Below are 22,624 nucleotides of genomic sequence, written 5' to 3'. Positions count from 1 at the left end.
AAAATCGGCAGTAAACAAGTGATGCAACATTCCAGACGATCACTTCTGATTCAATTCAGTGTAACAATGTGTAATGTGTTACGTGAGGCGGACATGTTTCAAGGTGTGATGTCTGTCAGCGGGTTTGTACTGAACCCAACGGGCTTGTGTCTCCGCTGACGACCACAGATTAATTTATGCCTCGATTCACTGGTGCAATATGAGTTTAGAGTATTTTCTCTTTATGAAGCATCTAAAGATAGTTAGAAAGTTACTTTTGAGTGGAAGAAAGAAGGAAAGGAAACATGGAAGGAAGGAAGGAAGGAAGGAAAGATGGAAGGAAGGAAAGAAGGAAAAATGGAAGGAAGGAAGGAAGGAAGGAAGGAAAGATGGAAGGAAGGAAAGAAGGAAAAATGGAAGGAAGGAAGGAAAGATGGAAGGAAGGAAGGAAGGAAGGAAGGAAGGAAGGAAGGAAGGAAGGAAGGAAGGATGGAAGGAAGGAAGGAAGGAAGGAAGGAAAGATGGAAGGATGGAAGGAAGGAAGGAAGGAAGGAAGGAAGGAAAGATGGAAGGAAGGAAGGAAGGAAGGAAGGAAGGAAGGAAGGAAGGAAGGAAGGAAGGAAGGAAAGAAAGATGGAAGGAAGGAAGGAAAGATGGAAGGAAGGGAGGAAGGAAGGATGGAAGGAAGGAAGGAAGGAAGGAAAGGAGGGAGGAAGAAGGAAGGAAGGAAAGATGGAAGGAAGGAAGGAAAGATGGAAGGAAGGAAGGAAAGATGGAATGATGGAAGGAAAGATGGAAGGAAGGGAGGAAGGAAGGAAGGAAGGAAGGAAGGAAGGAATGAAAGATGGAAGGAAGGAAGGAAAGAAGCAAAAATGGAAGGAAGGAAGGAAGGAAAGATGGAAGGAAGGAAGGAAGGATGGAGGGAAGGAAGGAAGGAAGGAAGGAAGGAAGGAAAGATGGAAGGAAGGAAGGATGAAAGGAAGGAAGGAAGGAAGGAAAGATGGAAGGAAGGAAGGAAGGAAAGATGGATGGAAGGAAGGAAAGATGGAAGGAAGGGAGGAAGGAAGGAAGGAAGGAAGGAAGGAAGGAAGGAATGAAAGATGGAAGGAAGGATGGAAGGAAGGAAGGAAAGATGGAAGGAAGGGAGGAAGGAAGGAAGGAATGAAAGATGGAAGGAAGGAAGGAAAGAAGGAAAGAGGAAGGAAGGAAGAGAAGACAGATGGAAGGAAGGAAGGAAGGAAGGAAGGAAGGAAGGAAGGAAGGAAGGAAGGAATGAAGGAAGGAAGGAAGGAAGGAATGAAAGATGGAAGGAAGGAAGGAAAGAAGGAAAAAGGAAGGAAGATAAGACACGTGAGGTTACGTGAGGCTGACATGTTTCAAGGTGTGATGTCTGTCAGCGGGTTTGTACTGAACCCAACGGGCTTGTGTCTCCGCTGACGACCACAGATTAATTTATGCCTCGATTCACTGGTGCAATATGAGTTTAGAGTATTTTCTCTTTATGAAGCATCTACAGATAGTTAGAAAGTTACTTTTGAGTGGAAGAAAGAAGGAAAGGAGGGAGGAAGAAGGAAGGAAGGAAAGATGGATGGAAGGATGGAAGGAAGGAAGGAAAGATGGAAGGAAGGAAGGAAGGAAGGAAGGAAGGAAGGATGGATGGAAGGAAGGAAGGAAGGAAGGAAGGAAGGAAAGATGGAAGGAAGGAAGGAAGGAAGGAAAGATGGAAGGAAAGATGGAAGGAAGGGAGGAAGGAAGGAAGGAAGGAAGGAAGGAAGGAAGGAAGGAAGGAAGGAAGGAAGGAAGGAAGGAAGGAAGGAAGGAAAAATGGAAGGAAAAATGGAAGGAAGGAAGGAAAGATGGAAGGAAGGGAGGAAAGAAGGAAGGAAGGAATGAAAGATGGAAGGAAGGAAGGAAGGAAAGAAGGAAAGAGGAAGGAAGGAAGAGAAGACAGATGGAAGGAAGGAAGGAAGGAAGGGAGGAAAGAAGGAAGGAAGGATGGAAGGAAGGAAGGAAGGAAGGAAGGAAGGAAGGAAGGAAGGAAGGAAGGAAGGAAGGAAGGAAGGAAGGAAGGAAGGAAGGAAGGAAGGAATGAAAGATGGAAGGAAGGAAGGAAGGAAAGAAGGAAAAAGGAAGGAAGGAAGAGAAGACACGTGAGGTTACGTGAGGCTGACATGTCTCAAGGTGTGATGTCTGTCAGCGGGTTTGTACTGAACCCAACGGGCTTGTGTCTCCGCTGACGACCACAGATTAATTTATGCCTCGATTCACTGGTGCAATATGAGTTTAGAGTATTTTCTCTATATGAAGCATCTACAGATAGTTAGAAAGTTACTTTTGAGTGGAAGAAAGAAGGAAAGGAGGGAGGAAGAAGGAAGGAGGGAAAGGTGGAAGGAAGGAAAGAAGGAAAAATGGAAGGAAGGAAGGAAGGAAAGATGGAAGGAAGGAAGGAAGGAAGGAAGGAAGGATGGATGGAAGGAAGGAAGGAAGGAAGGAAAGATGGAAGGATGGAAGGAAGGAAGGATGGAAGGAAGGAAGGAAGGAAGGAAAGATGGAAGGAAGGAAGGAAGGAAGGAAATATGGAAGGAAGGAAGGAAGGAAGGAAGGAAGGAAGGAAGGAAGGAAAGATGGAAGGATTGAAGGAAGGAAGGATGGAAGGAAGGAAGGAAGGAAGGAAGGAAGGAAGGAAGGAAGGAAGGAAGGAAGGAAGGAAGGAAAGATGGAAGGAAGGGAGGAAGAAGGAAGGAAGGGTGGAAGGGAGGAAGAAAGAAGGAAAGGAGGGAGGAAGAAGGAAGGAAGGAAAGATGGAAGGAAGGAAGGAAGGAAGGAAGGAAGGAAGGAAGGAAGGAAGGAAGGAAGGAAGGAAGGAAGGAAGGAAGGAAGGAAGGAAAGATGGAAGGAAGGAAGGAAAGATGGAAGGAAGGAAGGATGGAAGGAAGGAAGGAAGGAAGGAAGGAGTGTGTTATTGTTAATCTTCTGTTCACTTCTCTACTTGTGGTGACGCAGTGTGTGATTCTGTGTGTGTTATTCTGTGTGTGTTATTCTGTGTGTGTCATTCTGTGTGTGTTATTCTGTGTGTGTTATTCTGTGTGTGTTATTCTGTGTGTGTCATTCTGTGTGTGTTATTCTGTGTGTGTTATATTCTGTGTGTGTTATTCTGTGTGTGTTATTCTGTGTGTGTTTCAGTTCTGTTTGAACAGCTCGAACAGACCATCTCTGGCCTTGTTTACCTTTGTGTGTCTGGTGTCTGAACTTGTTTGTATTGGTGTCAGGTCCACAGGAGATGTGTCTCTCTCATGGTGAATTCTCAGAGGTTTGCTAAATTCTGCATCTGAGCCGAAACACACACACACACACACACACACACACACACACACACACACACACACACACACGCAGCAGCAGCGGCACACTGCTGCTTTTGTCCATACAGACCCATTTCAAAGATCATTGAAGCCTCAAATTACTAGGTGCATTAAATGAATGGGTGATATCTGCAGATTAATTTTAGGAATTGCTTTTTCTGCCACAAACAGCCGTACAAAGATTCAAATAGTTATGTTGTTTCATTATCGGGCATCTTGTCAGTTTATTATCCTGCAGAAAGGATCAGTCCAGGACTATTTGGGTATGTATGGAAGATCTACTAGTGTTTTATTAACAACCCGGTGTGTTCTCCTTCAGGTGTTTCTTACAACTTGTTGCAACGCTTGTGTGTTAGATGTACAGTAAGGGTCAATGACGTATAAGGATTTACAACAACTCAATTTTAGAATAATAAAAACAAGCATATCTAATGCAGTAGTTCAAACATTCAGAATGTTGTGTACCTGAAAATTCATATTATAAATGTGAAAGTGATTTTAGTGGGTTTTTCAAGATTAATTGGCACTGGCCTTAAAAAAAGTCATGTGGTGCGACCATGATTCATCTTGAAATAAATTAATTTACTTAACACGCTTCACATCTTTTTTTACAAGTTTTCAGTAATATAAAGTGTTTGGAAACAAAGTATTTGCTTTTTTTTTTTTTTTTTTTTTTTTTTTTTTTTTTTAAATAAATGATGATCTTTTATTTATATAAGATATTTCAAGATGAATCATGGTCGCACCACATGACTTTTTTTAAGGCCAGTGCCAATTAATCTAGAAAAACCCACTAAAATCACTTTCACATTTATAATATGAATTTTCAGGTACACAACATTCTGAATGTTTGAACTACTGCATTAGATATGCTTGTTTTTATTATTCTAAAACTGAGTTGTTGTAAATCCTTACACGTCATTGACCCTTATATATTACCATTTTACTCACCCATAACTGCATCTTTTAACATTTTAATCGATAAGATCAACATAATAATTACTGTATTTAATTGTTATCGACTGTTTTTATTGCTGCTCTGCATGTTTAAAAAGATGGTTGATGGTCAGGATTGCTTGGCTGTGTTTTGTTGCTCACGTGCTAATATGGTGTTTGTTGCTGCTGTGTTATTATGTCCTGTTTTTGTTGTAGTTTGTCTTTATAGCCTCTTGTTGTCTTTGTTCTGTATATTTTTTATCACTTTATCGGTTTTGCAAAAGAACTTCAGATGAAAACTGGCCAGCTGGCACATTTACAGCAATGCTGATTTATTTGTGTTGTCCTGCAAAGCATGGCTTAAAATTTGAGTTTTGCAATTCAAATGTAAATATTTTTAGCAGGTATTTTGTGTACTGTATTTCAACAAACTTAATATTGAAAATGAATATGTCTACATATATAGAAGGTATACTTGTACATCTGTACACGTATAGTCACATTATTGTATAGTCATAAATCATGTTGTCTTGTCTTACTGTACACATATTATTTTAACATGCCATTCCTGTGTTGGCATTAATGATTATAAAACAGTAATAAAACAACTGGTAGCAATAAAATATAATAAAATAGCTTACAAATTCACATAATAAAACAAATTATTCAAATTGTACAGAGAAGACAAATAAAATCTGTCATGAGAAAGGATGGAAAAGGGATTGTAAAAAGGGATTTACAACATGTCGATGATGGATGGATGAAAAATGTTTGTTCTTCCTCATAAAGCAGAAAAAGCAAAAGCCCTACAAAGGTAATTGCTCTGCTTTGAATAAGAATTTGATGTTTTCCCATGAAAACTAAAGTTCAATTATCTTGTTAAAATTAAAATTGGAAAAATCAGAAATCAGTGAAAATGTAAATATTGTAACACAAGACCTCTCCTTCTTCACTGAAACGTCCATTCTCAATGTATTAAGTATACAATAGGTGTATGATTTAAGTTGCATAGTGGACAACAATTAGGCTCCAAACTAGTTGCGATGTCACAAATCCTGCTCATACTTGAAGATGAGCACAGAGAAACGTTACGTCCTCAGCAGATGAAGGTCAGATTCTAGGAAAAGCAACACTAAGTAAAACTCATTTTTTGAGTGGAGGGATTTTTTAAAGATGTCAAATTGCAAATAACACAAAGAAAAGCTGGTTACATGCAGGCATGCAGTAGAGTCAGAGTGATATAATATATAAAAGCAGCTGATTTATTGCATTTGAAGGGTAGAATTACATATTCTGGAGCTTTCAGCAGTGCTCATCCTCCATTCACTGCACCAATTATGAAGTCAGTCCGCTGTGTGAAGAGCCAGCCGAGCTAAATTACACTCCTCATTAAAACAAAGCAGAGTTAATCACGTTTAAGGGTGAAGTGGAAATATGGTGCATGAATTACATCAGTCTGGAAATTCACTGGTTCTTCTTCTTTCTTTTTTTTTTTTAAACAGATCTTTCACTGAAATATACTTTGACATATAATTAACTGCAAGCACTGCACACAATCAGACACACTGCACGGGAAAATGTGGAAGCAGAAAAAGGCAAAAGTAGTTGTTCAGTTTAGATGTTAAGAATGGATAAATCTGCTAAAAGACCATCACAACAACATAAAACCTATAAAAGTACCCTGAAAAAGGTTTTTTAATTTAAGCAGTCCTGCAGTTTAATATAAATATCCTCATTGTTAACACTGAGTCACATTCATTAGACTTAAATAGGTTCAGTGAAGCAGACGTATGTAAAGATGAGAAAAAACACTGCAAAGAACCACAGAACCAGTCGGCCCCATTCGGTCGTATTTATTATTTTACATTTCATCCGAGTACAGTTGATAGAAAGCAGAAGGAAAAGAGTTTCACTCACATGTAATGTAGTTCCAGCAGCAAAAAAAACAATATACACTCAAGACAAGTGGGACACAGACATGGACAGTATATAACTATGTTTACTATGTGTAGACATCCCAGCGGTACCATACAGATCCATTACAAAACTCCTACTGCCACCAACTAACTGAAGATTTCTCTTGTAAACGTGTGAACGGCTAAATGTTTGAACAGTTTGAGCCTGAAGCAACGAGGGGCTTTGACATCTGTGCTAACATTTAATCTCCATTTTTCGAACAGAAATCTCCTCAAAAAGATAAATATCATGAGCTGAAAATATAAAATATGACCCATGCAGAGAATCCGCTGTAAACATATACAGGGGATGTAGCACTGAAGAGCCCAAGTGATTATTATTGTTTTGTTTCTGACTTCATGTCAGAAGATCTCCCGACCAAAAGGAGCTCGGCCCGCAGCTTTGACTCATTCGCCGTCTACGTTTTACCCTCCTCAGCTCTCTTCTACGTGCAAACTTTCAAACCTCTCTCGTCCCTCTCTGCCTCTACATCTCGTCAGCTTGTAGGCTGATCGCCCATCTCTCTTTTCTCATCCTTAAAAGAAAAAAAACATCTCAAAATTCATGATGACGTTAAACATGCTACTATAATATAAAAACTGTTCTCAGTAACACTCGTCTCTCAGTGTTCGAAAAGCCAATGTGACATCACTCATTTACATTATTAGATAAGAAATATGGAGAAAAAAAGGGCAAAGTCAATATATGGGATTTAGATCAAGGTACCAAACTTAAAAAAAAAAAATGTAAACAAAAATGTAATTGATAGGTAACAGCAAGCAGATGCAGCTGATCATTTAACTGTAAGAATATGGCATTTTATTCCAGCAAAAACCATCGTCCCCTGTTGTCCAATAGCTATTCTTCAACTCCAGTGGATCCTAAGTCAAAGTTAAAGTTCATGTTTTTCTTGGTGAAGCCGAGCAGCAAACGTAAACAGTCTTCAGGGGAGTCGGAGTGGAGAACTTGCAGCTGCTGTAAATCCTTCAAGAGACCCTGGTGGTTTCTGGATACCGCTCCAGGCTTTTCAGCTCATTAGGAGTGTTTAAGTAGGAAATGAGAAGGCAGCAGTCGAGTCATTCGGGTCAAGTATTGCTCGGAGTGTTTACATTTAGGTAGTGCATGATTTGTGTTGGGTGGGGTGGGGGGGGGTGGGGGGGGGGTTCACATGTTTATGGTTGAGGATGTTGGCCAAAAGGTGCGTCACTGCCAGGAGCGGTCAGTCGGGTAAACGAGGCTCAGCTAGGACCGTTTCAGTCAGATATGTCAACATTACATCATGATGATCTCCTAGCCATGACGCTGTGACATAATGGTGTTAGGGTGGGGTGGGGGGGGGGGGGGGGGGTTCAGATGAAGGTGGAGTCCATGGCGCTGGTGTCTTGCACGCTGCGGGCACGAGCTTCAAAAAGCTGTTTGATCAAAGCCGACTTCTCCTGCTCCAGCTGGGCGATCCGCTCGCTCCTCTCTGTCACCTCCTTGATGAAAAGAAAGGAAAAAATATAGAAGTGAGTGACATTCAAACTCCAAAAGGCCACAGTGACTGGCTGTTAGGGGCTTGGCGGTGATATATAGACTGTGTTAAACCTGTGTGAGAAGTCGGTTCTGGTCCTTCAGTCTCTGGATGGCTTGTGGAGGAGCTGGAACCGGCGGCTGGGAGCCGGAGGGGAGCGCTGCTGTCTGAGCGCAGCCTGAAGGAAATGACTGCTGGGAAACAAAAGGAGGAAGTGTTAACGAGAACAATGACATATTATCAGTACTGTTTTATTACTTCATCATTTACAGCCTGCTCCAGTGATGGGGGACTCGAGTCTAGTGACTTGACTTGAGTCAGACTTAAGTCACCAGATTGAGGACTTGTGACAATAGACTGTATATAAAATGGACGTAACATCCGTGACGTCACCCATTGGTTTGTGGACTGCTGCTCGGAGGCCAATAGTATCGGATCTGAGCAGCGCCATCTTGAAAATTTCAGGTGCATGCTGGGTAAAAAAAAAACAGGGATTCTACTTATATGGGCATCAGGAGGAGCATGAGGCGCCCTCCTGAACCTGTGAACCAATCAACCTGTCAATCACGACGTAGCCACGCCCTAATGCATACCCTGCTTTATCGTCACATATAAAATCAGGGAGGCCAAAATGTCCCAAATGAACATCATACTGCATTGAAGAAGGCTTTAAACTAGCGATTGAGACCATAAACACATTTTGAAAACGTTTACTGAGGTTAGAAATCAATCAATTGCTTGATCAACAGTGAGAAAAGACTTGACTTGACTTGCATGAAATGACTCGACAAGTCATTGCTGTCTTGGTGAATAATAATAATAATAATAATAATAAATATTTTGGATTGGATGTTTCCTGTTGCATGTGGGCGAACCTGGCAACCGGTAATCTCTCTACTACGTGATGCGCTCGCCCATCTTACTGCTGCTGACACAGCCAGTGTTCCCAAAATGATTAAATCTGGATTTAAAGACTATTAAAACTCAACAAAAGAAACGATTCACCGTGTGCAAGGTCTGCAGCGCAAACATATCCGACACATCCAGCACCACGTCACATTTCATCCGCCATTTCCGACTACACAAAGAAAAGTAAGTATTGTCTCTAGCTAACGTCACATTATTTTTAATCTAACGTTAGCTGGCAGCTAACGTCCCATCTTCCCAACACAAACTACTGTGTTGAGTAATTATTGTTTGGTACACCTGGTCCTGTAGTCGTTCCTAGTAATTCTGATCCTGCTGGTCCTAGTGAGTATTATAATTATTCTTTAGCCTTATATCCCCTTCCTCTATTTGTTAGCCCTTTTGTGAAAAAGGAGGGCTACATAACACTTAGGCTGCAGTCTCTTAAAGTTTTAAGAAGGTTGTTTTCCAGCTTATTATATTTCTATGACTTGACTTGTGACTTGACTTCACTCGACTCTCACAAACTGACTTGAGACTTGCATATGTGTGACTTACTCCCATCTCTGGCCTGCCCACCTCCAATAACCTCTTTTCTCTATTTCAGCTCCAGTCAGTCATTTCTTTTCTAATATTAGATCCAAATGATCAACTTGTTAACCTCTGTTTCCATCTTCAGTCTGACATTGTCTCCACTCTGACAGATTTCCGTGGGGGATTCAATACACTCACCATTAAACACTCCAGCTGGTAGTGGGTGGTGCTTGGCTGTTTTCACTGTGGTGGCCAGGTCGTAAACCTTCTCCTAATACAGCTACACAGTTTCACAGCTTAAATATGTTTCTGAAAACATTTAAGGCTGGAAACAAGCAATATTTGATCAGCACTGCTTAATTTACTCCTCCTTTCGTTCTGGCACTTAGTGTAACAACAGCGTTAGCCCCCCCTCGGTTGCTTTGTTTAACCGAGAAACCGCTGATGTCATGATGCCAGATCAGAATCAGTCAACAAGGTGGTGTGTGAGTGGGTGGATTAAAAGGTCTGAACAAGTAGTTTCCCTGACTGCTATTTTAAGAAACCTCCGTTCAGCTTTGAGTCACATACATTTCCAAATAACAAGCAAAACAAATGTTACACTTGTGCCCTCCACAACATATCAGACATGTTTTAATTTGGGACTTAGCGATGCCAGGATTTGGTTTCACAATTAAAAATGGTAGGGAGGGAGGGAGAAGGAGGGGAGTCGGTCAGTCAGCCTCTCCAGACACAGAGGCCGAGGGGAAATAAAGATAAGAGACGGCGACACAAACAGGGAGAGAAAGAGGGAGAGGAGGCGAGCTGGAGAGAGTGAGAAATGGTGAGGCAGAGGGAGAGACGGAGAGTGAAAGCAGGCATGAGTTCAGGACTGGAGGGTGGGAGGGGCAGAGTGAGGGGGGGGGGGGCAGGGGGCAGAGGGATGGGAGGGGAATGTGGTGGCCAATGGTGGACAATTATTATCATACGTAATTTACCAAAGCAAATTAATCCATGCAAATCTGTGCCACCTGATTACAGTTGTTAGAATCACTTCTTACAACATATGGGTGTTTATCTGTGGTTGTTTTTGAGCCACTGTGTTGAATTTCTGTGCTAAAATGTCTCTAATGATGAGTAAGAGTTTCCTGTGGAGCACACATCAATACAATCAGGTTGTATTCCTGTTACTTTCCAGCAGAGGGCGATCCATTCATCAATACTTTCTCACATCACAATTTCCTCACGCACAAAAACAAGTGAAGCAAGTCTAGTTTTGTATTACACTTCTTTTTACGCAGCAGTTACAATGGTTTTACCATAGACTGTATATATAATGGACGTAACATCCGTGACGTCACCCATTGGTTTGTGGACTGCTGCTTGGAAGCCAATAGTATCGGATCTGAGCAGCGCCATCTTGAAAATTTCCGGTGCATGCTGGGTAAAATAAAAACAGGGATTCTACTTATATGGGCATCAGGAGGAGCATGAGGCGCCCTCCTGAACCTGTGAACCAATCAACCTGTCAATCACGACGTAGCCACGCCCTAATGCATACCCTGCTTTATCGTCACATATAAAATCAGGGAGGCCAAAATGTCCCAAATGAACATCATACTGCATTGAAGAAGGCTTTAAACTAGCGATTGAGACCATAAACACATTTTGAAAACGTTTACTGAGGTTAGAAATCAAGTGAGAAGTTGGTGAATTCTCCATTGACTTGTATAGAGACGGAAGTCCTTTTGACACCAAAACGGTCGCCCCCTGGTGGCCTTTTGATAGAATGCAGTTTTAAGTTACTTCCGCGTTGGCCTCATTGCAGAGGACCGGAACTCCCCGCCTGGGTTTTACATATCGTGAGACATTCAGGAATACTCTACTTTTATCTTCGATCTTACTGGAATCACAAAAAAATTGACTGTACGGGGCAGTTAACACTTACCATCCCACTGCAGGAAATAAGGTCATTAAGGCAGCGGTTGACTTCTTGCAGTTTGGGAATAAGAACATTCATGCGACTCTGATTGGCCTCTGTGAGAAAATCCTGAAAACAAAGAGACAAAAAATGTTTGAAAGTGAACATGAAATAGTAAATAAAAACAATATCTTCAAAACATTGGCTGGTACTCTACTTTGTTGAGTACCTAGTATCTCTTTAACCTATTTCCAGATCTCCACTTATGGCGCTTTTCCACTACACAGTTCCAGCACGACTCGCCTCGACTCGACTCGCCTCGGTTCTTTTTGCGTTTCCACTAGGGATAGTACCTGGTACCTGGTACTTTTTTAGTAGCTGCTCTGGTGAGGTTCCAAGCGAGCCAAGTCGGCACTAAAATGTGACGTCGACACACTGCTGGCCGCTGATTGGTCAGAAGAGTTGTCGCTGGAAGAGTCATGAGCCGTCCCACACAAGAATCAAACCCGGCATTTTTAAATACCAGCAGCAGCGTTACCATAGTTACAGCCATACGGCTCAATTTTCTTGCTTTGTGTGAGACAGAAAGCCTCATACAGCAGCAAGTACACCACTGCCTCCATGTCCTCCATTGTTTATGTGTTTGTGTCGCGTATAAAACGAAGTCACGGCAGTTTCGTGGAGCCGTGCTATGACGACCCCGCCCACGTTGAGTAGGTACTTTTTTGTAATGGAAAAGGTTCCTGGAACCGTACCGAGGCGAGGCGAGTCGTGCTGGAACTGTGTAGTCGAAAAGCGCCTTTAGCTATCCCCCCCACAGTTCCCAGCATGGAACAGGAAGCCCCAACAATATACTGTGGTCCAGTACGCAACTTGCACAAATGTGATGTGGAAACTTGAAGCCGAACACTGAAAGTAGACTTTACAGTTAAGAAGGAGACATCCTGTATCACACACTTAAACTTTTGAGATTAACAATATTAGAGATGCACTGATACTGATACCAGATTTCCACAAATATTTTTAATATATTTAGGATTTTATGAGTTGTATCTCCACCAGGATACGTTGTTGCCCCTATTAAGTTATAGGTAGGTATAGGTATAAAAATGGTCATAATGGTAAAAATAACTGCATGTTTTATTTAATAAAGAGAAGTGATACATTCTTGCTTCCTCTTGTCATTCATGTCACACATACTAGTTTATAAAATGATCATTTATATCATTTCTATCAAAGTATAAACCCACCACAAGCTTCAGTTCTACCAATTTAACCACCTTAACCAACAATGCTCCCTAACAGGGTGTTAAAGAGTCTGTATCTCCTGGTGCATGTTGCCTGTTTAAGGGTTATGAAAGCTATTTAAGTGATGCCAGATTTAGCCTTACACATGAAAGAAGGAGCCCAAGTCTCTTCCACACAATGAATCATCTTATTAATTAAACATCGGTAATAATGAAGCCGGTCAGGGCTGAAAAAATCAGATCGGTCCATCCCAAATAGTTTAATGAGGTAAAAGGAGTAGATGCTATTTTAAGGATTTTAAGACAATTTGGCTTTTTTTGGGGTGAAAACCAGAAAATCAGACACACATTATGATTCAAAGTAGAGTATTTTATATTCATCATAAAATATGTTAGGAGGGGGTCTTTAAGGTCTAGATTAAAACTAATGTCCTGCAATGCACAGCGGATGGTTTCTGCATGTTAAAACACAGACCGGTGAGCGTACTGACCGTGCAGTGGGAGTTCTGGCCGACTTGCCGCTGTCTCTCTGTGACATTGTGGATTTGACCCTGGTACCAGTCCCGGGCCCGCTCCACCACCTCCAGGCCCGCCAGCAGGGAGTCCTTCTCCTGCTCCAGCTCTTTCATTTGCTTCAACTGTGAGAGAAATGGAAAGGAGGAAAAAAAAGAGCACATGAAAAGAGTGAAAGACAGAACACAAAAGTTACTTTCCGTACGGATTCCACAGAAAACATTCAACTTTTTCATATTTCCCATTCCAGCAGCTTTCAGACCGCTGCCAACATTAAATCTAATCATTGATTGTGAGCTGCCAGCCGTCTACGTGGCAGACAAACTCCCATCTTTTCACGAGGGCATCTGCAGCAAAACTCTTTTGTGCTGGCCGAGACAATGGCGCCATACCAATTGTGCCGGACACTCTGTCTCTCCGTCCTGAACAACGTTTAGAGGAGCAATCAGCCCGGCGTCATGGCAACCGCGCAGCAACCTAAGAATGGGGTAAACAGCAGACCCACTTCAACTATGACCACCCCAGTGTGTATGTGTGTGTGTGTGTGAAAGAGACAGAGGGAGAGATGTGTGAGAGAAAATGTGTGTGTGTGTGTTTGTGTGTATGTGTGTGTGTGTGTGTGTGTGTTTGTGTGTGTGTGTTTGCAATGGCTGCAATGAGTTGTGCTGACCAGGCTGTCCATGCGGCACACTGCCACAGTCCAGGCCTCATCGCTGGCATTCAGCCACCTGGTGTGTCATCTTTCTATCCACCCATTCCTCTCATCCTGTCCCCCATGTAGTTCATTACATTCCTTCGATCATCGATGTAAAATAGCAACACAAACACACACACGGGGGGGGGGGGGGTGGGGGGGGGGGAATCGGGTGCTAAAGATGTGTTGCAACACAGAGGAGATGGGGTGCTAAAGAGACCAAAGCTAAACCCTGTTTAACATATTTGTGCTTTTTTCCCCCCCCAGAAAGCCAGAAGAGAGAGAGTGCACACAGAAGAGGAGGAGGGGGAGTTTAGGGGAAGAGGTTGGGGGGGGGGGGGGGGGGGTATGGTCCGTGTCTAGAATGAAGCATGACCCAGTGTCAGGCTGCATGAATGTGTGGTGGGCCACAGGCAGGAAAACCCACCAGTTTGAAAATGAAAGGGAGCAGAGAAGAGGACACACACACACACACACACACACACACACACACACACACACACACACACACACACACACACACACACACACACACACACACACACACACACACAGAGAGAGAGAGAGGGAGAGAAAGGAAGCAGAAGAGCAAATGGCTAAAAGGTTATGGTGCTAGTCTGTGTTTGTATGTTGGTGGGCGAGCTCTGTGTACATGTCCCCACTGACTGAATGAATACACACAACACACATAGGCTACAATAACATGACACCCGGTGCACAAGCTGTTCAGTTAACAACACAAAGAACAACACGACGGCCTTTTAAACTTCATCTACAAAAGCATCGCAGAGCAGCGTGTTTCCAACCTTGAAGAGCAACAAAACAACAGCAGGTCAGAGATAAACAAAGCTTCAAGTTTAAAATCATTTAACAGTAACAGCTGAGGACTGTTAACATTTAGAGCTGCACAAATATGTCGATTGATTGATCAGCAACCATTTTTATGATTAATTCATTGTTTTGAGTTATTTTTTAATAAAAAGTTATTTGATATCAGCTTCTCAAATGTGAATATTTTCTGATTTCTTTCATCTTTTATGATAATAAACTGAAAATCTTTGGGTTTTGGTGTTCGTTAAGACAAAAGGAGACATCTGAGGACAAGCCCACAGGACTAATCCATTACTCAAGACATTTAATTTACTTTAATAGAAACAGAAAAAAAGCAGCACATCCACATATTACGAAAACTCAAACTAGTAAATGGTCAGCATTTCTGTCAATGAACTAATGGATTAATCACCTGTCTAAACCCAGCAGCTCTACAGTACCATGGCAGGTTCCAACCAAAAACAACGAGGCCAAAAGCTTCGTCGCAACTGTTTATCTCCCCCATTTTTCTTCACTGTCACAATCAAACATCAGCCTAATCTTCCAATCCTGAAATGAACTCCTGACAAAAACATCTCCCTTTAAAACTTTAATCTCCTGAGCCTTTTACAAACTTCTCTCCCTGTCTTCCTCCGTCTTTCTCTCCCTCTCGTCCTACTCACCCAGAGGAAAAACTGCAGGGCCTTGCTGCTGTAGAGGCTACTGCTGAGGGGGATGAAGACAGTGGTGTAAGCGGCCCACACCGCTGTCCAGGCTTGGCCGGGCCGGCCGAGCGAGTCCTCTACTTCTACCAGGCCCCTGGGCCCGACCCGGCTCACTACCATCAGGGCAGCAGCGGGCCAAGTCGGCCTGGGTGGGAGGGACAGAGGGAGGGGGGAGGAGGAGGAGAGGGGTAGGGAGGGAGGGAGGGAGAAGGAGGGGAGTCGGTCAGTCAGCCTCTCCGGACACAGAGGCCGAGGGGAAAGAAAGACAGGAGACGGCGACACAAACAGGGAGAGAAAGAGGGAGAGGAGGCGAGCTGGAGAGAGCGAGAAATGGTGAGGCAGAGGGAGAGACGGAGAGTGAAAGCAGGCATGAGTTCAGGACTGGAGGGTGGGAGGGGCAGAGTGAGGGGGGGGGGCAGGGGGCAGAGGGATGGGAGGGGAATGTGGTGGCCAATAGAAAGTGAAATGGAGCTTGAACTAGAAAACTTTATATAACTATACTGTCCTTCTAGTTCCACTGTTTACTTTTCTATATTTATTTTATTAAAGTGTCAACATCTGAATTCTGATCCAAACAGACTGAAGATCATAAAAGTCCAAACACACCTCTTTCTTTCTGAAAGTCTTCAGCACTGATCCTCTGTTTCTTCATCCAACTCAACAACTAATAAAATGATGCAAGATACGACTCAGCACTCACAGGGGGGGAATCTCCACTCCAACATCTTCACTCATTTATGTCAGATTGTTGTCACATTTTAACAACTGGTGCAAAGTTATAATATTTTCATACTTAAAGAGAAACACCAAAAAACAAAAGACAACCTGCAAAAAACAACCTGCTGCAACCTTATATTTAATGCTCTATTCTAGTATTTTATTTCTCTCTCTTCCTTTTTTTTCTGTTAAATGTTTGTTTTATATAAAGCACATTGAGTTGCCACTGTGTATGAAATGCTCTATATAAATAAAACTGCCTTGCCTTCATGTGTCACTGGGTTGTCTCAGCAGACAAAGAAGTGATATTTCAGAAGAAGCAGATTTGAAATACTGTGTGTAGCCGTCTAGTAGCAAGAAGCAGCTTTGTGTTGCAGGTGAACTGAGATAAACTGGATGGACCCACACATCATTAGTGTCCAGGTGATAGGTTATGAATAGAAAACTGTACATTAGTGTGTGTGTGTGTGTGTCTGTATACCAACCATTCCATAATCCACTCCGTTAGATATGGTGTGCCGCCTCTGCTCGTCCCGACTCCGCCCGTGTCGCCTGGAGACGCCAGTAAATCCTGTGGCTGATTCGCTCTGAGATCTCGGTAAACCGGATTTCTCAACACCTAGACACAAAGCAGACAGACGTCCTTAATTTCAACAATGCAGTGAGGAATGCACTCTGCATGAACTGCAGCTTTGTTTCTCACTGTTTTAACGGCATATAGAAATCATTATGAAGAAACACATAAGGCAGGGGTGTCAAACATGCGGCCCGCGGGCCAGAACCGGCCCGCCGAGGGCTCCGATCCGGCCCACTGTCCTTCCTTCCTTCTTTCCTTCCATCTTTCCTTCCTTCTATCTTTCCTTCCTCCTTCTATCTTTCCTTCCTTCCATCTTTCCTTCATTCCCTCCTTCCTTCCAGAACTGGCCCGCTGAGGAGTCCAATCCGGCCCACTGTCCTTCCTGTGTTCTTTTCCTTCCTTCCTTCTTTCCTTCCATCTGTCCGTCCTTCTTGTCTTCTCTTCCTTTCTTCCTTCATTCCATCTGTCCTTGCTCCCTTTCTTCCTTCCATCTTTCTTTCCTGTGTTCTTTTCCTTCCTTCCTTCCTTCCTTCCTTCCTTCTTGTCTTCTCTTCCTTTCTCCCTTCCTTCCATCTGTCCTTGCTCCCTTACTTTCTTCCTTCCATCTTTCCTTCCTCCATTTCATCTGTCCCTCCTTCCATCTGTGCTTCCTTCCTTCAATCTGTCCTTCCTCCCTTTCTTCCTTCCATCTTCCCTTCCTCTCTTCTTTTCCTTCCTTCCTTCCTTCCTTCCTTCCTTCCTTCCTTCCTTCCTTCCTTCCTTCCTTCCTTCCAATGATCCGGCCCACATGAGATCAAATTTATCTGTATGTGGCCCTTGAATGAAAATGAGTTTGACACCTCTGCCATAAGTGAACATAACACATTGTGCTAGATGCTTTCTGATGTTTACACCTCACCTTAAACAGTTAGGTGCCTCTAAATGAGCTCCTGAACTCATAAATATAAAAACACTTTTTAATCTACACATCTGAAGACAAACACTGAGAAAAAAAACCAAGAAAACTACAAAACATTTGGATTTGGTTCTGCCAGTGTAGACCACAGGAGGGAGCTGTGCTCTGCTGGATTACATAACTGGGTCCACACTGAACTAAACACACTAACACTGTAATGAATGTAGCATAAAATACATTAATACAACACGCTGGTTTTTTTCTACTATATGCAAGGCCGTAGCCAGGATTTTTCAAATACTGAGGTCAAAAAGAAGACCACAGAATATATATTATTTCAGTGTAATCCATGATGTATTCATATACCACTTTCTTGCCGTGCATTTCTCAGTCATGATCACTCTTGTGCTCCAGTTCTTTCTTATCACTTCCAATTTTGCAACTTAAATCAACTCCTATTTCAGTATTCTTTTTCTTTCCGTGGTTGTATATTTAAAAATTATAAATGCAATATATTATTTTCTTTGTTTGTTCTTAAAATGTGGAATGGAGCACGGCATGCTGGGAAAGGGAGAAAAGGGCTCGTCCAATGAATGAACAGTTTGCAAAACATATTTTCTGGCGATTTTCAAGTCGCAGTTCAACATCTACTGCAGCAAATATTTTTCTGGAAGTGAGAACTATATATATATATAACAGAGACTTATAAATCTCCAGTAATATGCTGGCTGTATATTTGTGAATTTGTGACGAATCTGCTGAAGGAAGCGCAACACAGTTGGGACACCGGTGGATTTCAAGACCTCACTCCGCCGCTGGTTATAGCCGACTACTTTCATTTTGACATGGCAACGGTATCTGCAAGTACGTGTCACGTGACGGTCCGTTGATGTAAGGATAATTGTCTCGTCGGCTATTTTCACAATGAAACAAAACTTCAAGAAAAAAATACTAAGGACATGACCTCGGTGTCCTCAATGGTAGCTACGGCCATGACTATATGCTGAAGTTTCAGTGTTGGTACAGTAACGGGTAGGAAACTTGTTTATTGTGCAAACAGTCATGGTCCTTTGTTTAATTACTGCACTGGGGATGAGAAGAAAATATGTGAAGTATCTGAGCTTTGGGCTCTGTAGAGATAAAACCTCAGAAGTACTGGATCACCTCCCAGAATTGATGCTTTCAAGAAAACCCTGAAACCTTAAATAAACACTGTTTTCAATTCTAGCAAGAGAGATGCATGATCAGCTGTTTCTGGATATGTTTTATCATTCCTGATGATTATTATTGCTTCTTTATTTTTTTAATTTATTTTACTGTTGTCACTGTTATTGTCATTATTGTTACTATTATCAGACATTCACAATATAAGTTTATGTTACTCTGCTTATTGCTAATCTGTCAAAAATTAATAGAATTCTGATCACAAGAGAAAATATCATCTTTACCACCGTTTAAACCAAACTTCCCACAACGTGATTATAATACAATCTTACTAATCATACAGCGAGAGTGTGAGTCAAATGTTGTGGTTAAACAGCTGTGAGACAGTTTTCTGTTGCACCATTGAAGACCGATGAAAAGGTTTCTCTGCTTTCTCTCCTTCAACTCCTCTTTTCATCACATGCGTGTCTGTTTGGCCTCCGTCAAGAAGGCTCTGGGTTTGAATCTCTTTCCTGCAGCTTTTAGCATGTTTTATGCCAATATTTCCATAAACATGCAGCTCTGATGAAGTGAAACTTGCATCTCAGCCCTTTAAACTGATGGTGTAAGCTCAGTGACTGATTTTTCTTTGTTTGTATTCCTCAGTATTTCTATGTTATCATTATCAGATTTCTAGATATAACTGCATGCATCACCACCACTGTGCGCCTATCCCAAAAAAAACAGGAGAAAGTGAAAGTCAGAGTGTGGTGATGTCTGTCCGAGTTGCTGCTGGGCAGAATTTCACCGCTGCCGTCGCTCAGTGTGTTCTGGCACGCCGGCTGTAATCAGGACTAATCCAGCAGGGTTTGGCTCCATGTGAGAGATTACAGCACAGACACTGCTGCTCTGTCTGCTCTGTCTGTCTACTAAGTGGACACAAGTATGTGGACGCTTGGACAAAATCATGGACATAAATCTTACACCCATATGTGATTTTTGGATACAGAATATAGTTTTTGGACACTGGCTGCAGAGATTTGCTCCCATTCGGTTCACAAGAGAATTGCTGCATGATCCTGGATGATAAATCCTGGCTTGTATTCTGGATTTGGTTCCAGTTCATCTCAAATGCATTGAAAAGGGTTTGAAGCTCTAAGTAGGACCTTTTCTATGTATACGGGGGCTCTCTCATGTTCAAACAGGAGACATTCTGCCCCAAATTGTTGCCATAAAATTGGGAGCAATTTGACGGCATTTAAATAAGTGAACATTTGGCTACACAGTGTGTCCAACCGTCTACTGTATCTATCTATCTGGGAAGAAACACTGTCCTGAGTGCAAGTGGTGTGAGCAGTGAAAGCCTCGAGGGCTCTAAAGGGAAGGAGCGAGGGAGTGTTACTCTTATGGCTCCAGACAGGCCTGGCTGTATCAGGCAAACTCGGGCAGACTCTAGATATGTGTGTGTGTGTATGAGAGAGAGAGAATTAGAGTCAGGGAGAGGGAGAGAGCGTGCATGTAAAAAAGACGTCTAGTATGATTGTGATGTGAAGAAATAACAAGAGTGATTCGGTATGAGAGCCTGTATGTATGAACGAAATAATGAGCTGGCAAACTGGGAATTACTCAGCAGCAGCTCTCCGAGGCCGAGACTGAACAAATGACCATGCATAAAACTGACCGTCACCCGTTCTCCGGTCTCGGGCCATGGCAGATCTACAAGGCAAAACCAACTCAACTCAACGTGGATAAATCTCTGTAGGAATTTCTAACATAATCTCTGACCTGATCTGGGATTAACAACGGCAATTACTCAACCAGGCACCCATCATTGGAGCACAGACCCTTAAAACAAGCCTGTTTAAAGCAGTGACGTAATACTGATACCTGAGAGGAGTGTGTTGTCAAACCCCAACAATGCACGTTGCTGACTCCTATTGAGATTCAGGGAACAACTCCCTTTAAAGTCACAGTTTTTTTTTTACCTCTGCAAGACTCCTGCTGAATGACAAATCCTGACACACAAGCACTCTGCAGACATTGTGGGCTTGTGTAAAAAAAAAAACATGGTTCAGTGCTTCAAATTAAATTATAATGTGAGATCCGAGCTGGCGATGTTGAAGTGGACATATCAGCTCAGCTATGCATGCAATCAGTGGCTTGCTCATGGGAATAATAGTCAGTGTATTATGTTGTGTGTGTGTGTGTGTGTGTGTGTGTGTGTGTGTGTGTGTGTGTGTGTGTGTGTGTGTGTGTGTGTGTGCGCACTAGTAGGTTTTCAGGGATACAGTAGCTTTACTTCTGACCCACATCCTCATACTTTTTAATGTCCAGATAAGATTTTCCTTGTTTCAAATCAGCAGCAAACTGATACTGAAGCACAAACAAGAAATGAACCTTAGAAATACCTTCCAGTGGGTTGTAAGCAGCATTAACCTTTAATAGACAGCAGTGATAAAACAAGACTAATCGTTTAATCAATTAGTCAATTCAAAAATGTATTTGAAAGCAATATTTCTAATTGATTAACTGTTTTAAGTCTTTACAATATTGAAACAATTACTGGTTAAGGTATTCAAGTGTGCTGTTTTTCTGTTTGGTGTCATTGTAAATTGAATATATTTGACTATTAAATTGTTGATCTGACAAAACAAGCAATCTGAGGACCTCACGTGGGCTTTGGGAAATGTTGATGGGCACTTTTCACCATTTCATTAACATTCAATAAGCTTATAAATTATAAATAACCAACAGATGAAGGTTATTACTGCAGTACTAACTGAATTGAATCTATAAAAAGGGCTGGATGTACTGAGGTGCAGGTACAGCAGCATCAGATGTGATTGGATCTGTGATGGATGTGTGTTAGCCTTATGCAGAATCTGGACTTTAGAGGACAAGGTTTTAATTGATTAATGAGGGTGTTTACCTTCCTGCCTCTCGTGCTCTCACTTACTTGATCCTTGGAGCTGCGGTGACTCCAGAGCAAGCGACTCAATGGACCTGACCCTGCTCTGCTGTGGCTGGGTTGGTTTGATGACATGGCCCGGTTCTGCTCGGTAACACCCGCCCTCCGGAGCGCCGGGAATCCTCTCTAAACTCCGCCCGGACCTCTCGAAGCTCGCGCTGTACCTCACCGGACCGCACGCGGGGGGGTACCCGGCCCCTTCCTCGGCCCTGGCCCGGGCCTGCAGGGAGGACGCCCGGTGCTGCTGCTGCTGCTGCTGCTGCTGCTGGGTGTTTGTCACGTTGCTCGGCCCCAGAGGACGCACCTTGTTCTCAACCCGGGTCCCGACACTACACGAGGACAGCGGTGCGGGCTTCTGGAGCTGCTGCTTTGGAGCTTGCTGCGGGTGTACGGCAGCATGGGCCTTAAAGTGTGAGCTGTGGTCCGGGTTGAGCATGGAGTACCGCAACCCCGCGACGAACCGCTCAAAGGTGAGGCAACCGTGCGGCGGGGTGACCCTCCTGAGGCAGGTCAGCACCCCGCCGGGCAGCTCCCGGGTGTCTGCGCCCTGCCAGCGGCTCTCAATCTCCGAGATGTGGACATAACCGCGACCCCCGTCATCCAAAATGTCAAACAGGGTCCTGAGGCTGTGAAGGAAAGCTTTGGGCAGGCCATCTGTTGAATACTCCGTGTCTTTCGTCTGCATTTTGGTCGTTTTAAAGCCGTCCGCCTTGCCTTGAGGAACCTCTTTTCTTGGCCCAACTCTGCCGTAAATCACCGACGTCCCGTTCACTTTGCAGCCCTGGTCGGTCGCTATCAGCGCCATGGAGGTTATTGATTATTCCCACTGACTAATCAATCAAAAACACACCAACACAAGTCGGCTAACTTAATAAAAACGCAAACCTCAGCATCCACAGAGTCATAAACCGAATTATCGCTCATTAAACAAGCAAAAACACTTCACCTGAAAGAGATTTTTTGTTTAAATGTGTGAGTTTTGCTCGTGTGCCTCCTCTCTGTGAGACTCCGCTGCTCTCCGATCTAAACTTTCCTTTTTATGCCGAGGACCGCCTTCAAACGGCTGTGCGCGAGCGTCCCGGGACTGGCCATTGGACGCGGTGTGCACGAGCTGCGCGCTGATTGGCGGAGGGCTGAGGTGAGCTCCAGTTTGAGTTGTGCTTTTGTTATTATTACTAATGTAGAGACGTTATTCATAAAGCCTGGTGAACACTGTGCCTGCTCTTAATCAGAAAGAGCTGGATGAAGT

At 43.0% G+C, this 22,624-nt stretch overlaps 1 protein-coding gene across 1 annotated transcript; it reads right to left on the bottom strand.

Annotated features, from left to right (window-relative positions):
- Positions 1-6,164: 6,164 nt before the first annotated feature.
- sapcd2 (suppressor APC domain containing 2) lies at positions 6,165-22,202 on the bottom strand. Its single transcript, XM_062434368.1, has 6 exons — positions 21,364-22,202; positions 16,278-16,411; positions 12,825-12,971; positions 11,114-11,215; positions 7,821-7,940; positions 6,165-7,711 (listed from the first exon to the last, which is right to left on the bottom strand). Exons 1-6 carry the CDS (start codon positions 22,178-22,180, stop codon positions 7,583-7,585), a joined length of 1,449 nt encoding a protein of 482 aa, XP_062290352.1. The 5' UTR covers positions 22,181-22,202; the 3' UTR covers positions 6,165-7,582.
- Between the last annotated feature and the right edge of the window lie 422 nt (positions 22,203-22,624).

The sequence above is a fragment of the Scomber scombrus genome, chromosome 15 (assembly GCF_963691925.1).
Source record: "Scomber scombrus chromosome 15, fScoSco1.1, whole genome shotgun sequence".
NCBI classification, from domain to species: domain Eukaryota; kingdom Metazoa; phylum Chordata; class Actinopteri; order Scombriformes; family Scombridae; genus Scomber; species Scomber scombrus.
Note: the sequence above shows the minus strand (reverse complement) of the source record. Positions and strands in the feature narration are given on the sequence as shown.

Coding starts and splice junctions, on each gene's coding strand:
- sapcd2 (XM_062434368.1), bottom strand. CDS start 22,180: ATGGCGCTGATAGCGACCGACCAGGGCTGCAAAGTGAACGGGACGTCG. Junction 16,412..21,363: donor ACCGCAGCTCCAAGGATCAA/GTAAGTGAGAGC, acceptor CTTTGTGTCTAG/GTGTTGAGAAATCCGGTTTA. Junction 11,216..12,824: donor GCCAGAACTCCCACTGCACG/GTCAGTACGCTC, acceptor CTTTGTTTTCAG/GATTTTCTCACAGAGGCCAA.